Source organism: Xenopus laevis, chromosome 7S, assembly GCF_017654675.1.
Source record: "Xenopus laevis strain J_2021 chromosome 7S, Xenopus_laevis_v10.1, whole genome shotgun sequence".
In the NCBI taxonomy this organism is placed as follows: Eukaryota; Metazoa; Chordata; class Amphibia; order Anura; family Pipidae; genus Xenopus; species Xenopus laevis.
Window position 1 is genome coordinate 87,900,710 of NC_054384.1, and position 17,401 is coordinate 87,918,110.

A 17,401-nucleotide genomic window follows, 5' to 3' on the forward strand; every position below is an offset into this window, starting at 1 on the left:
AATTAACCATTATCATATTAACATACTTTTTTAGTAGTATGTGCCATTGTGTAATCGTAAATAGGAAATTGCCATTTTAAAAAATAAGGGCCGCCCCCTGAGATCGTACGATTCACTGTGCACATATACAAACCACATGTAAGGTCACATGAGCCAATTAACAGACAGAGTTCTGCCTTTTGCTTCCTCACTTCTTCCTGTTACAGTTGGGGGCCGATTCACTAAGGGTCGAATATCGAGGGTTAATTAACCCTCGATATTCGACTAGGAACTAAAATCCTTCGACTTCGAATATCGAAGTCGAAGGATTTAGCGCAGATAGTTTGATCGAACGAAGGAATATCCTTCGATCAAAAAAAGTTAGGCAAGCCTATGGGGACCTTCCCATTAGGCTAACATTGACTTCGGTAGCTTTTAGATGGCGAACTAGGTGGACAAAGTTTTTTTTAAAGAGACAGTACTTAGACTATCGAATGGTCGAATAGTCAAACGATTTTTAGTTCGAATCCTTCGATAGTCGTAGTCGAAGGTCGAAGTAGCCCATTCCATGGTCGAAGTAGCCCCAAAAAAACTTCGAAATTCGAAGTTTTTTACCTTCGAATCCTTCACTCGAAGTTAGTGAATCGGCCCCTTGGTGTTGTAGTATTTCTGGTCAGGTGATCTCTGAGGCAGCACAGATAGAGTCACGAAATGGTGGTTCAAGGCAAGAGATGTAAAAGGGCAATATTTATGTAAATATATATTCCAGTTTGGTAAGATTCTTTAATATGTCATTCAATTTGATATAAACTATCTGTTGCTTAAGTATTCATTTTGGGGGTATAGTTTTCCTTTAAGGAGTATGCTTAGGCACAAGTGCCTTTGTCGATAGCACTTTCTGCACTAGTGTGATGGGGGGAGAATTGAGTCTGCCTCCTCAGACGGCAGGAGGGCTAAAAGCAGCCTCAGCTTCTGTGACTTCTGTGCATGCAAAATTTTGTTAATACAATCTTAAACAGTTTAACACCTCCCTGAATGAAAGAGCTGTGTTATTAATTGACGTAAATGTAGACACAGCTGGCAAAAAAAGGTTGACTGATTTGACTACTGTAGTTACCACTTTGGGTTCAAGTATAACTAGTCAATTCCTTGTTTAGGAATTCAGAAAAAAAAATTCTGGCCTACCAAAAAGAATCTGGGGAAAAATGGCCTCCTAAAAAAGCATTGATGCATACTTAAATATGCAAAATGAAATATCGGTTTCACAGACTAAAATGTTTTAATTCAAAACAGTAATAAAGTCCTGGCGTTACACGTTATTTAATAACCAGATTCATAATTATTTGAAGCCACCAAGAAACTGAAGAGTGGATGGAGAAGTGCTGCAATTACAGGACAGAAGATTCAATATGAATAGAAAAATGTTATTTGTCCTTCATGATATGTATTTTTATTTTAAAGAATGTATGGTTCTGTATTGCCATTATGCTGTATTTCAAAGTTCCCATTTCCTTGTATGTATCTCCTTTATACCTACAGTACCAGTGTCTATGAATGCTTTGCTCAGCATAGTTCGTGTATGGTGCACAATTAACAAAGAAAAAAAATGAAATTAAGAAAAATTTAAATGCTACGGAACTTCCTTCAATGAAACTTGCTTCTTGCTAGGGGAATTCTTTGGTACTAATATCCATATCTGTTCTCTGGTCTGCAGCTAGATAGATGGTCCTACACTGTCTAGCACATTTAGCCACAGGGACTCATATCTACATCCCCCCCCCCGCGGTCACCAGTATCCAAACACTGATAACATACCCATAATTTAGCTATCCCTTAAAGTGTCAATTGCATTAAAGACAGCCTGCTTGAAAACACAACTTATAACCAAAGAGTTGTGTCAAGTTGCAGAACAGCTTAGTAGACAATCCTACTAAACGTTTTACTCTTAAGAGCAGAAGCAACGGAAAAGAAAATGTCAAAGACATCCATCTAGTGAATGAAGCATGTTGAATGTGGTGGAAAAAATGTCATGGGCTAAGTTAAAATCCTTGCTTGTGCCAGTTGTGATAAAATGTTTTTTAATGCTGAAGGTCTTGATAACTTTCTTTAAGAAGTAGCTTTTCTTTTGGTCTCTTGGCATTGATGGTTACCTTTACCAATCCAAAATTTATAGATTTGCCATTTAGCACACTCATGCCTTGGAGCAACCATAGCAGCTATTTTCCTTAATGAAATAACTTACTATATACAGCCTTATTGTGTTTTGAACAAGGTTGATTGTTTAAAGTCTTGAAGGAACTTTATGCTCACAATTATGGATTTAGGGCATGAAACATTTTATGCACGGCCATTCATGCTGCCTAAACATTAGCAGTCTGTTGTATGAAAAAGCTTAGATCAAAGGGAAACACTTATAAAAGTCCAACATGGACTCTTGCACTCTCCTCTGTGATGTGCCAGGCATTTTACAACTTCTTTTTACCACAGTTGTGGCTCATTACTGATATTTTCAATAGATATGGTTTTCTTATAATATAACAATGGTTACAACTCAGGCTTTAATAAGTGTGATAAATGTAAATCCATATTTTAAGCAGAAAGCTTAGGGATGTTTTGTGTGTGCCAGACTCAACAGTCATGTCTACTCCATCCATTATTTATTGGACTGTCATTGATTATCCTTCAATGGATTTAGTTTTACTGCATCATTTCTCTCATAGATGCCTATGCATATGCATAGATCAATTAGAAAATGCAATTCATAATTTATATGTTTTGCCTGGCACAACATTTGGCATTGATCCGGCATACCTACAAGGGCACAGTTGTCACATAATGTGACATGCATTCATGAGAAAAGCAGAACACTTTTTAAATGAAATGGTTGTAATGGTTTCCTGTGAGATGCATGACTGACGATCAATATGCTTACTGGGTGGTGGAATGGGTCTCAGCAGGTATAAGACAAATCGAAGCCTAAATGTCAGATCATGTGGATGTGAAATCACACCATGTAGAGAAATCGAAATAATCATGCAAATGTGGCAGTTGGCAAGACTATTGCTGTCCTGAAGTGTAGGGTAGTTTTATTTTGAAAACTGTAACTGGCACAGATGCAAGGCAATTTTAGGACACTTTTGTTGGCACTTCACTTTTAAGTCATTCGTATATTTTATTCTACCAAACGATATATCTGGAAGGTATTTAAAAAATGTATTTCACCTTATGATCTTCCAGTGTCATTGAACAATACAAATATAAAACTGCCTGCTGTTCATTCCTGTATCTGCCCATTATTTATGTTCAGTCTAATTCTTTTCAGCACAAATGAAATGATAGAATATTTTCATTTTTAAGAAGCAGTAGGCCCAGCACCTGTGGCTCGATCACAGTTTCCTTTTTAAACAAAGCTTTAAAAAAAATGTTCAATAATACACTGCAAATTACAGCTGCACTCATGCAGAATAAAAGCAGATTCAGTTTTGCTCATGGACCATAACACCCAAAATCTGCTTATTCTTTTTTCTTGTTTAATTCTGGACTCAAAAACTGACCACTAAGTATTTTGCAATGAACAAGCCACAGCAACTGAAGTTTGGTATCATCTATAAAAATGCATTTACTGTATGTGACTTAATTTTGGGAAAGCCACTTCCCAATGTCAAAAGTGTCAGTTTTATGTCAGTAGCAAAAAAAAAAAAAAAAAAAAAAAAGAAAGAAAGAAAAAAAGAAAGAAAATGCTGAGGTTATTTGTACACTTGTCAATGAACACAACAAGGGTTTGCAACAACCAAACAAACTGAAGTGTTTGATATAAACTGGATAATGATTTTATGAAAATATTTGATTACTTAGTACAGTGAATCCAGATTTTCAATTTGTAGATTGTTGAATATACTATACCACTTAATGGAGAATAATTATCACAGAGTGAAGTTAGAGATCGCTACAGTCCTCTAGAGTGAAATTCCGCCACTCTCCAATCATTTTTATGGGATTTTTAAAACCATATTTATCAAAGGATTAACTTTCACTTTCACCCATTGATAAATACTCTTTTAAAAATCCCACAGAAATAAATGGCGAATGGTGGAATTTCACTTTAGAGGACTGTGGTGACCTCTAACTTCACTCTTTGATAAATATACCTCTTTGAGTCTTGTTAATGAAGATTTATTTGTTCACACATTTAGGGGACTATTTTCTGAAAACTACTCACACCAAATCCACATGGACCCTCCCCCCCCCCATCCCCATTTATCAATAGATTTTTACAAACATTTCCTGTACAGAAAAAAAATCGGAATCGTACAAATTTTTCGGATTTGTCTTCAAAACCTGCAACTTTTTTCAGATTTTATGCCCAAAGCCTGCAACTTTTTCAGATTTGTCGCAAGAAAACCACGAAATCTTTGGATTATTGAACAAAACGCAGCGCTGATCAGCATATCAACTTGACATCTGCCAATGACTTCTATATGTTCTCTGCAGGTCTGAGTTGGAGTACTTTTTTATTTGGACTTTTAACAGCATCAGGGTTTAATAAATCATGAAAAATTCTGGGGGGTTTTCTACAAAACAATTGTGATTTTCCGCTTTAAAAGTCTTAAAAGTGCCAACTAAATATAAGCTTTTATAGAAGTCAATGGGAGGGAGTTTTCAACATCCTTTTTCCCTCATAAATATGAAAACTTGGGATGGGGTTGGGAATATACTGAAATTAGAAAATTAATAGATCAATTTAGTTTTTCACATAAGCGAAATAAGGTCAATAGAAATTCAAAATGGTAGATAAAGAATAAGATTAAGGTTTTTGTTTGTCCTGACCTTGATGATGCTAGGAAGAAGAACAGGCTGCACTGTTGAGCATATTGGAAAAGTGGGGAGTGAGCAGAAACTGGTAGAAATTGCTTTGTCATTGGAATCCTTTTTAGGGAGTTAGATTAACAAAAAATAGAAATGTTTTGTTTCTTTCCCCTTGAATGAAAATGATGGTAAAACTATACTTATAAATAAGGGTTTGCCTGAAAAACAATTTTCATGCAGAGTTTTTTGTGCTTCAAAGTAAACTTTCAAGGAAATTAGTTAACTTCAAAAAGAATGGGGCCTGATGTTTCGGAATGTCTTACAACAATTGTCTTGCCTGTAATTCAGCCATACTAAACACAAATTTAAGTTGCATTTGGTGTGAAACTCCATGAAACAAAGAGTTTCACACAATCTCCCTATTTGTGGCATCAATTGTATGATCATGCATAAACTACAATTTGGTTTCCTATGATAATTTTGCCTATAATTATGTCTAATGTGAGTTTTCACATTGAAATATCATCAGACAAGCATTTTGTAGGAACGTTTTTATGACTGCTGCTTCTGTTTATGTCTTGTGTTGTTGTATTTCTTGCTGTTGTTGGTGTCCTGAAAGCCAATTACTGTGACTAACAGAGCACTGTAAATTTTTTGCAAATGCGTATTGCTGTCTCTGTGGGATGCGCTGCATCTCTTCTCGTGTATTTTTATATCATTCCAAAATGAATGACTTCTTCTTAGCATATGGTTCTACACTTATTTATCCATGCAACATACTACTGTAAAGAAATGATTATTTAGAAGTACAAGAAATATGATTTTGTGAATCCAATTTTCACTTTGGAAAATGAAGCACCTCATTAGATGTCAGAAAGATCTCTGACATCTCTGTCAGCCAGGAAGACATTCAACTAAGAAAGATGGACAAAGAAAGTATATTGTTATTAACTGACAAGCAAAGACCAATCGTATAGACTATATTGAGGAAGGTATACTCTCAAAACCTGCCTGTCTTCTATAGTTGGTACTGGCTTTTTATGGTGTAGTTTGCAAAAAAAGTATTTTATTCCAAAGGAAAACTATACCCCTCAAACAATGTAGGTTTCTATAAAAAGATATTGCATAAAACAGCTCATATTTAAAACCCAGCTTCATATAAATAAACCATTTCATAATAATACACTTTTTTAGTAGTATGTGCCATTGGGTAATCTATACATGTTAGGTCACATGAGCCAATTAATAGACAGTGTTCTGTCTTTTGCTTCCACACTTCCAGTTACAGTTAGAGTTGTAGTATTTCTGGTCAGGTGATCTCGGAGGCAGCACAGACACCATCACAAAATGGTGGTTCAAGAAAAGAGACATAAAAGGGCATTATTTGCTTAAATTTATTTTCCAGTTTGGTAAGATTATTTCAAATGCCACCTAATTTGATATAAACTATCTGTTGCTTAAGTATTCATTTTGGGGGTATAGTTTTCCTTTAGGTGAATGGTGTTTCTATAATACTTAACATTCATGTTAAGATTATGCTGTAGAATGGGGATCCCCATCTTTTTTTTACTGGTGAGCCACATTCAAATATAAAAAAGCTGAAGAGCAACAAAAGCGAAAGAAAATTTCTGAGGGTGCAAAATATCCAAATATTGACTGTGATTGGCTAGTGCCTATGTGGACCTATGTGGACTAGCAGCCTACAGAAGTCTCTGTTTGGCAGTACGCATGGTTTTTGGGTAACTAAAGCTTGACTTCAAGCTAGGGATTCAAAAATAAGGACCTGGTTTGAGGCCACTGGGAGCAACATCCATCAGGTTGGTGAGTAACATGTTGCTCATGAGCCACTGGTTGTGGATCACTGCTGTAGAACTAAGGAGCCCTAACATTACTACTTTGGAGAACAGTAACTTGTACTTAATACCAACTAAGATATAATTAATCCTTAATAGAGGCAAAACACTACTATTGGTTTTAAATAATGTTTAAATGATCTTTTAGTATACCTAAGAAAGATGGAGGTCCAAATTACAGAAAGAATCATATAAAACTAGAAAACACCAGGTCCTGAACATTCAGGATAGTAGTCCCATACATTTAGTAAATAGATGTGAATAATTGGTCATATAATAAAGCTATTAGTGATGGGCGAATTTGCGCCGTTCCGCTTCGCCGAAAAATCTGCTCGTTTTTGACGCCGGCGCCCGTTTTTGATGCCGGCGTCCGTTTTTTAGAAAAAATTTTCGCGGGCGTTTCGCGAATTTGTTCGCTGGCGGCGAATCGCGCAAATCGAATAAATTCGCCCATCACTAAAAGCTATATGTGACAAATCTCCAGTTGTTGTCAATCGTTTACTAAATCGATGAGTAGACAGCACCACACATGTACTCTATTCTTAAAAAGCCTTTATTCCAAAATGGCTTAGTTTTAGGACAGAAAACAGTATTGTTTACTTTCTAAATATTTGCACATAGCTCACCCTCTATCCTGCTGTGGGGCATATTGTTGGATATATTCATGTTGTACAACAAGTAAAAAACTTGACTGCAATGAAGATATGTCATTTAGTGGAAAGGCTTCTCCTACATCAGTGTATGATGCTTGTTTTGATTGTGTACTGACTCTGAATCATAAACCAATGGTTTCCATTTCTTTAAATAGACAAAAATGGGAAATATCTAACTTTTACATTATATAGTCACAGGTCAGAAGGACAAAATAAGTGTCACAGTAATTTTTGTTGTCTTTCCAAATGCTGTGTATGTTGTAGTCTAATATTTCCTGTAAGCTTTTTCCTGTTATGTTTCTGTAGTTTTTCAGATCGCAGCAAGTCCCTACTGTCATATATTATTGTGAGACAGGGGTTATTACTAAAAGGATCTTCTTTTATAACCATCATTGACACATTTAATTCATTGGGTACAAAATCCACAAGTAAATATTTGCAGGCCATAAAACATCTAAGGTAATCTAGCAAGTGGCAATAAAATGTGAAAAGTTATGTTTTGCTAAATGTGGAAAATTGCTTTTTTTTAGCAACTTTCCTATCCCTCAGTAGCTTTCATCATAAATTTGTGCAGTGTGTTACTTTCCAGTAACAGAGCTGTTTCTTGGTTGCAGGCCACAAAATGGTTCCATGATCTTGTACAATCGCAAGAAGGTGAAATACCGGAAAGATGGATATTGCTGGAAAAAAAGGAAAGATGGGAAAACAACAAGAGAGGATCATATGAAGCTCAAGGTTCAAGGAGTTGAGGTAGAACTAAAAGTTTTACTTTTCATTATTCAAGCTGTTTCCTGTTTCATAGCTGAAAAAATGTCAAAGAATCTTTCTATTATGGTAATGCTGCATATGGTGTTTTCATTAAATGCTGAGAACAAAAGGCTTGTAAAATCATGTTTTGGCTTGTTGGAAGTTTCAAGAATTGTAGGTGATTAAGTGAAGTCATGGATGAACTATTTTTTACCTATTTGTGTGCATTGATGTTTCAGTTTTCAGAGGGATTATAAATGAGTATTAAAGTTATGAAATTTATAAAACTTAGACTCTGGCACAATTATTCCTATATATTTCTTGTTTGAAAATAATTGGATCTATATTTTACCATTAACCTTGGATTGTTCAGTCTGCAGGCATTCAGTTTTTTGAGGTACAGTATAGCCCCCAACCTTAGGCTGCTAATGAATTTTATTTTAACATCAACTAAAGGTAATATTTATAAACAAAATGACTAATGCCTAAGATTTTATGCAGAAGATACTATGCCAACTTTCTTTATCTTATTAATCTACACACAATTATGCCCTAAACAAATAATGGGCATTGGACAAACTTTCCCTAGGGCTATAACCCATAGAAACCAATTAGAATAACCTTGGCAATAAGCAATCAGTCTGCCTATTGCTGATAGCATAATGAAAATCAATTTCTGATTGCCTGCTATGGGTTACTCCAGGCAATTTTTTTTTTTTAGATTCTAGTCAATAACTCCCTTAAAAGGATTCTGTCATGGGAAAACATGTTTTGTTTTCAAAATGCACCAGTTAATAGTACTGCTTTAGCAGACTTCTGAACTGAAATCCATTTTTAAAAAGAGCAAACTAATTTTGAAATCTGTCATGAGGCTAGACATATTGTCAGTTTCCCAAGTGCCCCCAGCCATGTGACTTGCTCTGATAAACTTCAGTCCCTCTTTACTGCTGCACTGCAATCCCCTCCCTCCCCCCCCCCCCAGCAGCCCATCAGCAGAACAATGGGAAGGTAACCAGATAACAGCTCTCTGGTAGATCTAAGAACAGCACTCAGTAGTAAAAATCCTTGTCCCACTGCAACTCCTTCAGTTACATTGAATAAGAGAAAGAATACCCTGCCTGAAAGCAGTTCCATCCTGAAGTGTTGGCTCTTTGTGAAAGCACATGACCAGGCAAAATGACCTGAGATGGCTGCCTACACACCAATATTACAACTAAAAAAAAAACACTTGGTCAAGGAATGAAATTTTACATGGTAGAGTGAATTATTTGCTGTGTAAACAGTGTACTTTTAAAATGAAAACTACACCATAAAAGTCATGACAGAATCCTTTTAAAGTTGTTGAGGACTTATAGAAACCAATGGGAGCTACCCTGATCCTATTGGACCATTTTTAATCAATTCAGACTTTTTTTTTCACTGGTAAAACAAGGTTTTTGGATTCTTATTTGGTGTGATTTTTTCATCCGTGCTTTTTATATTCAGATATTTTCATGGCATTCGGGGTTTTAGAGAAAGTGAGTATTCAAAAACCTCTAAAACTGCTAAAATGAGACTGTTGATAAATGGGCCTCAAGTGTTGCTGCACAGTTGCCTTTGATCATGATAGTACCTATAATAAAATTAAAGCCTTAAACTTTATAGCAACATGCAGATCAAAAGCCTTTTCATTTGTGTCTTTTATGATAATGATCTGTTTTTATATTTTGTTAAATTAGAACAATTAGAACAATTTTAAAGTACTCAAAGATACCTTATTAAAGACAGTATTACTCTAGTATTAGATTGCTATTAATGTTGGAGGACTGAGTACTGAGCACTAAGACATGTTGAATCAATCTATTTTAAATCCAAGCAGCCATGCTATTTGTATATTGTTGTACAGATTGTCCCTAATCAGTATTATCCTTGCTCTTTAAGTACATGTATCCTGATTTTTTAAGCAGATTCCTGTTCCATAGCATAGAGAAGCTCTTCACCTGGTATTCATTTGAAATATATTCACTTCCATCCTGTCCTTTTGCTCATTATGTAGTAGGTGAGATCTTTGTCATGTAATTTCACTGCAGATAAAGAGGAATGTGCTTACGTTTATAGTAAAAAGAGATAGAAAAAAAGTTTTGATGATGATTTCACTTTTAATGTCTGTACTGCAATGTTAGACTGCTAATACTTACTAATACGAATGTTTATGGCTGTTTTAAAGGGCATCAATGAAATTAAATTGTTTTCCCCACCAGTGGTGTTGGAAACAATAGTATTTCTTCAAATTCCCCCTTCCCCTCTCAAGTGATATGCTCCCAAAGCAGAAGCTTCTGGTGAAGGTAGTCATGTTATGGCAGAGACAAACTGTAATTACAAGGAGTCAGGGCCCCAGTGTTAGGGGCATAGCGATAACAAAAGGGGTTTTCTTACAGAAAAACAAATTTTCCCCCAGCCGAAATGTGGGCTCTGCCAAATAATCATTTAATATATTTGTATTTTCACATATTGGACCAGTTATTCTACAGAAAACTGCATTTAGTCACTCCCATATCAATTGCGATTGCCTCTCCCCTGACTCCTCATACATCTCTGTGCACTACCCCCGCTTGCTTTTTTTCTGTTCATACCGACAATCTGCCTTACTCTGAGCCCAGTAAAATGTTATAACCATAGATTTACATCCAATCCTCTGCAATAATCAAATTTATTTAGTTATATCAAAATAAAAATATTGAATATATTCTTTTTCATTTATTTTATTTATTGGACAGCAGGTTACAGCATTAAGAAATACTTTTTACCTTTTAATGCTGTACTGAGAAAAAGTTGTACCTTCTTCAGCCCTTTGTTAAGCAATTGTTTTAGTTGAATGGATAAAGAGATAAGGTATGTTTATTATCATGGGTAGTGATGGGCGAATTTATTCGCCAGGCGCGAATTTGCGGCGAATTTGCGTGATTCGCCGCCAGCGAATAAATTCGCGAAACGCCCGCGAAAATTCGCCGGCGTCAAATCCGAGATTTTTCCGCGAAGCGAAACGGCGCAAATTCGCCCATCACTAATCATGGCCACTCGTTCCAGTTATTTTGAAATTTTGAAAAATGTAAAGAAAAATTTGCAAACATGAAAATAACCTTGAGAAGGTTTAGTTGCAGTCGAGTTTCCCAAAAAACTCGTATTCAAAATTGATAAATTGACTACTTTGTATACAGTTAGGGGATCCGTTATCCGGAAACCCATTATCCAGAAAGCTTCAAATTATGGAAAGGCCAAGACTCCTTTTTGTAAAAATAATTCAAATTTAAAAAATATTTCCCTTTTAATAATAAAACAGTAGCTTGTACTTGATCCCAACTAAGATATAATTAACCCCTATTTGAAGCAGAACCAGCCTATTTGGTTTATTTAATGTTGACATGAGCTTCTAGTAGACTTCACTCTTTGATAAATCTACCCCAGGTATGAAGATCCCAATTACGGAAGATCCATTATACGGAAAGCCCCAGGTCCCGAGCTTTCTGGATAACAGGTCCATTACCTGTAGTTTGTTACATTAATTTTGGTTTCACTGATTGTGTGTACTTCTGAAATGAGGAACATAATTAAAATGCTACTCTTTCTCTTATTCTTACTCTTTTCTTATAATATATTAAAATAATGGGCATTTTTTCTTATGCCGACTTTTTTTGTCTCAGCGTCAATTTTGTCTTGGCGACTTTTTTGTTCAAATGCATTAAAGCCAATGGCTGTTTTTTTTCCACATGGGGACTTTTTGTCTCTGCAACAATTTTGACGAATTTACAACCATCTTTCCTACAAAAATATCCACTTCCTTTGGTAAACATACAGCATTAAAAGTCCAAAAAAAGTTCCCACCAAAATAAGTTATCCATGCAAACTCCAACAACATTCTTTATTTTTTTTCCACTGTCCTACTTCTTACCATAATCCACCTTTTATGTATTTGCAATCATTTGTCTTCCATCTAGCAACATACCCTCCCTTCCATCTTAAGGGTAATAGATGACAATTGAAATTATTATGATCATTGATACACCAGATGTAGGAAATGTATCTCTCATCTCTTATCTAACATCACACATGACCTAGCATAGTGTTCTATTTCAAACAGTTTGTTTATATGTCAAGGGATATTAGTCTTTCTATCTACTGCATGCTATATTTCCTTGACAATGAAGATGGCTATAGTTGAAACAAATGTCTCAACCTGTGACTATACATTGGTTTTAGTATATAAGTAATATTTCTATACAGATATACTGTAAAGACAATCATTTTAAGATACATTCATTTGACTCATTCACTGTGGTTAGAACATAATAAAGGGTATAATGCTGTGCTATAATGATTTAGAAACATTTATTAACAAGTGTTCATAAACAAATACTATGTAAGTAAAGAGAATGTGGGATAAGTTTTTTTTTTATAAAGAGATGCTGGTGAAAATGTTCTACAGTTACCCTTAAAATGTATGAATCCATATGAATATGCTGTATGTTTAGCTATTAGCTTTAAGAGTAACAGGGATCCTTTGGTTGACCATTTGTTTCCACCAAATGTAATGGTAATGGTTTTCTATTAGGGATGTAGTGAACTGCCGAGTATGTGTTCGCGAACGCCGTTCGCGAACACCGGCAAAAAATGCGAACAGTTCGCGAACAGTTCGCGAACTTCGAACATCCGAAAATCGTTCGATTCGAACGATCGAAGGATTTTAATCGTTCGATCGAACGATTTTCGTTCGAATCGAACGATTTTCGTTCGAATCGAACGATCGAAGCCATTCGATCGAATGATTTCATTCAATCCAATGGCTTCGATCGTTCGATTCGAACGAAAATCGTTCGATTTTAGCGATCGAATTGTCGAATGGTCGAACGATTTTGACGCGAACGCCTATTGGCGAACGTCGCGCGACGTTCGCGAACTTGCGGCGGACGCGAACAGTCGAAGTTCGCGCGAACTAGTTCGCCGGCGAACAGTTCGCTACATCCCTATTTTCTATACCTAAACTAAGGTGTTAACACTATGGGGCAAATTCACTAAGATGCGAAATTGCGCCAGGAGCAACTTCGCCGCACTTCGCCACACTTCGCCAGGTGTAGTTTCGCCAGCGCTCTGCAAATTCACTAAAATCCGAAGTTGCGAAGTTGCGCTAGCGTTGATTCACTATGTAAAGCGAAGTTATGCTAGCGAAGGCTAATTTGCATACGGCGCGAAATTCAAATTTCAATGGAGGAATATGTATCAGCACTACAAATGCCTAGAAAACCATCATCAAATCACCAAATATAAATTTTATTTTGCCCTACACATGTGCCCACTGTCTAGGTAAGTTGCCATGAGTCAGGAAATGTAGGGGGGAAGGAGGGGAGCCCCAAAAATGTTTTCGATCTTTTTCAGCCTATCACCCATAATGTAGAAAACACGCCAGCGTTTTTTGACTTTTTTTGAAACAATCCCTATCTACTCTATTGCGCTTCACCAGGTCTGAGGTGGCGAAGGAAGTCTAGCGTAAAAGGTAGCGTTCAGTACACTGCGCAAGTTAGTGAATTTGCGTAGTTACGTCACTAGCGAAAATTCGCCTGGCGTAAGGGTGCGAAGTAACACTAGCGAAACTACGCCAGCGTTCGTTAGTGAATTTGCGCAGTAACGAAAATGCCAAACGCTAGCGAATTAACGCTAGCGTTCGGCGCTTCGGCGCTTAGTGAATTTGCCCCTATGTTTTTGATTTTGCTATAAAACTACAGCTTAATTTTGATATTAATAAAATGTTTGAAAGCTTCTGCACTACTGATTTGATTGAAGTCAAATTTTTCCCCTTTGACTGAATGTCAGACCATGTAACAACACTTTTTAAGACTATAGACAACTCCTTTTCAGTGCATTCTAGAAGCAATGCTGATACTATTGATTCCACTGGAGACCATACTAATTAAGACAAAACTGGAGAAAATGGCTTGATTTATAATAAAATGCAATGTTCCGTGGGCTGGATGTCAAAGAATAGAAATCACTTTCCCAAAAATTGTTCAGGTTTTGAATTGATAAATATGGAGTTCATATCATTGGAGCAATAACATTGATTGAATTACCAAATGAATTCAATGGCCTGTTGTACTGTAGAGATTCGGTGGAGTTTAGCTGGAATACTATTAAGTTCACTCAGCCTTTTTTTGAACATGTCTCATTAACTATAACACAGGACATAACAAGGCTGTTCTATAGGCTCTGCTGAACCTCCTAGTTTGGCTGCTGGGATTTGTGAAAGTACAGCAAATACAAAAAAATTAACATTTTATAAGCATACAAAATGTTTAAATTGCACATTTATTTAGGGTTTAGGAATGCTGTGATGAAGAAATCAAAATCATTCACATTTGGATAGACATTTGGATGACTGATAACAGACAATCAATATTGTACCACTTCCATAGTAGGGCAAGAATAATCTTAAACTTCATGGATATCCAGATGCCTTATTACCATTATTTATATGATAGGAAGCAGGAATGTATGAAATACTGTGGAGCCCATTATTGTGGATGCCTTGTGAGGCATACACAATCATTATAATGTATCATAATTATTATATTATATTATAATTGTTATTATAATAATTATATTATAATTTATTTTAGCTGTATCATATCTCATATACCTAGATGACACTGTTGTATTAGAATCTTGCACAGCTTTTTAGTTAAACGTCAAGGCCATAAACATTTATTTTGAAGAAAACTATGATAAAGCACATGAAAAATACACAAAAACTTGGTATTGGTTCAAATGTTAGAGATACAGTACGGCACATAGTCTCTTTTAATTTCTTTTATTTCCAGTTGTATAAAATGAATAGGATCTTTGTTATGTTACACAAAAAAAGTTATTGCTTTAAAGAAGTCTATCTATATTTATCTATATCTATATGTCATCTATTTATATATCTATCTATCTGTCATCTATCTATCATCTATCTATCTATCTATCTATCTATCTATCTATCTATCTATCTATCTATCCATCTATCTATCTATCTATCTATCTATCTATCCATCCATCCATCCATCCATCCATCCATCCATCCATCTATCATCTATCTATCTATCTATCTATCTATCTATCTATTATCTATCTATCTATCTATCTATCTATCTATCTATTTATCTATCTATCTATCTATCTATCTATCTATCTATCTATCTATCATCTATCTATCTATCTATCTATCTATCTATCTATCTATCATCTATCTATCTATCTATCTATCTATCTATCTATCTATCTATCTATCTATCATCTAGATATCATCTATCTATCATCTATCTATCTATCATCTATCTATCTATCTATCTATCTATCTATCTATCTATCTATCTATCATCTATCATCTATCTATCATCTAGATATCTATCGATCTATCTATCTATCTATCTATCTATCTATCTATCTATCTATCATCGAGATATCATCTATATATCATCTATCTAACTATCTACACACACATTTACATGCCACTGCAAGAATAACAGAGTTTAAGTGCTGAAATTGCAGGTATCTACAGTACAGTGAGAACTGATCTCATTTTGGACCTCAGGTCAGAGGAAATCACTAGACACATGTCAGTATCATTACACCTCAAAGAAGATAATGTAGTTTGACTACTCAAACTAGTCAAACTTCTGATGACAAGTTTTAAAATACTTTCCTAACTGTCTGAACATATCATCAAGCAGTCAGAAAAGAGTTAATAATCTCATCAGATTCCCCAGAATAATATTTTTCAAATCTACCACTGATAGTTGTTGTACAATTGTCTTCATTAAAAAACCAAACACGTATATTTCTAAATTGAATTACATTAAAACATAGCAGTTATTTAGTAATATTGTAATCCTGTATAACCAACCAATAGTTAGCATGTACCATTAGTGATGGGCGAATTTATTCGCCAGGCGCGAATTTGCGCGATTCGCGAAACGCCCGTGAAAATTCGCGGCAAAAATTCGCCGGGGTCAAAAATGAGACGCCGGCGCCGTTTTGCGAAATTTTCACCCTTTCGCGAATTTTGCGCGAAATTCGAAACGGCGCAAATTCGCCCATCACTATTTACGATTGTAGTATGTCAAGAATAATAAAATGGTATGGTAAAAATGCCATAAAATGGTATATATCCTCCAAACAATTTGAGCAGGAAATAAACAAAGTGATCTATCCATGCAAATTCCACAAGGAAGCTGATAATAGCATTTTGAATATCTTTGAGAAAAACAAATTTAAAAAAGCAAGAGGCAATTTGTGCATATCGATACATATTTCTTCCTGAAGAATGTGCCCTTTTGAAAGCTTGCCGCTGCCAGTGGTATTCAATGCATTGTTTAGTAGTTTGGAATAAACATTAACCGTGAACCTAGGGAACACTTTTTTGCTAAATTACAGCTACTTTATTCTCAAAATCCTCATAAAAAAATTAAGATAAAGCAGCTTAATACATCCATGATACGCATAAAACAAAACAAGTATTGTTGTATGTGGGTGTTTAAAATAATGCCATTAACATTCATCCCTGATGAGCGCCGTAGCTAAAGGTCATTTCAATGATCTTGGTGGAAACTCAACACTGACCCAACAATCAAGTATTAATTATACAAATGTGTGCAGTGATTTTCCTTTGTGTTAATCCATAATTGTGTTTGAATTTAAATAATTATTATTCAGGTTAAAACTGGCGTTTCTTAGGTGATATATTTATGATTAAATATATGTGCATTGTGTTAACTGGTAAGGTAAAGAAGAAACGGAGTGAGGAGGGTAACAATAAATGTTCAGTATCCTTGCTAACATCAAAGTTTGCCCTATGTGCCACAACAAAAACAATTGTACAATCAGGAGAAGCTCACAGTTTTGAGTTTTAGCTGACATTGCAAGTAACAGTATGCTAGACTACTCTGTGTTGTTGGAAGAAAAAGTGATGAATTGTGTGCTAGACTTCAGATATATCTGATGTATTTCTTTCTGTATCACCTTTGTCATCTGTTTGTGTGTATATCAAGCTTGTATTTTTGTATTATTTGAATGGCTGCAAAAACAACAAGATAACTTGCACTGCACATTCCTGCTTTCCAAATAAGCAGAGTATTTTAAAAGTCAATTTAAAGGGATATTAAAATAATGCCAAAATCATATGCCCATTTTATAAATGCATGCCAGCACATATTGCTTATTGTTTAATGTCACTGATTTAAGAGAGAGCTGTACTTCAAAAACATGGCTAAAAAGTGCCAGTTGTGCAAAGTTGTTTAACCAGTATATACATTCTTGCTTAGGTACGACTCCATAGTCTAATACATTTATATT

At 35.4% G+C, this 17,401-nt stretch overlaps 1 protein-coding gene across 9 annotated transcripts in view; it reads left to right on the plus strand.

Annotated features, from left to right (window-relative positions):
- The window catches only part of LOC108697250 (calmodulin-binding transcription activator 1), a 1,304,230-nt gene that overhangs the window by 418,924 nt on the left and 867,905 nt on the right, over positions 1 to 17,401 (plus strand). For all 9 annotated transcript variants that reach the window (XM_041571497.1, XM_041571493.1, XM_041571494.1 and 6 more), the window contains one exon: positions 7,906 to 8,041. In XM_041571497.1, the coding sequence (XP_041427431.1) occupies positions 7,906 to 8,041 (136 nt within the window). The remainder of the gene's footprint in view (positions 1 to 7,905; positions 8,042 to 17,401) is intronic.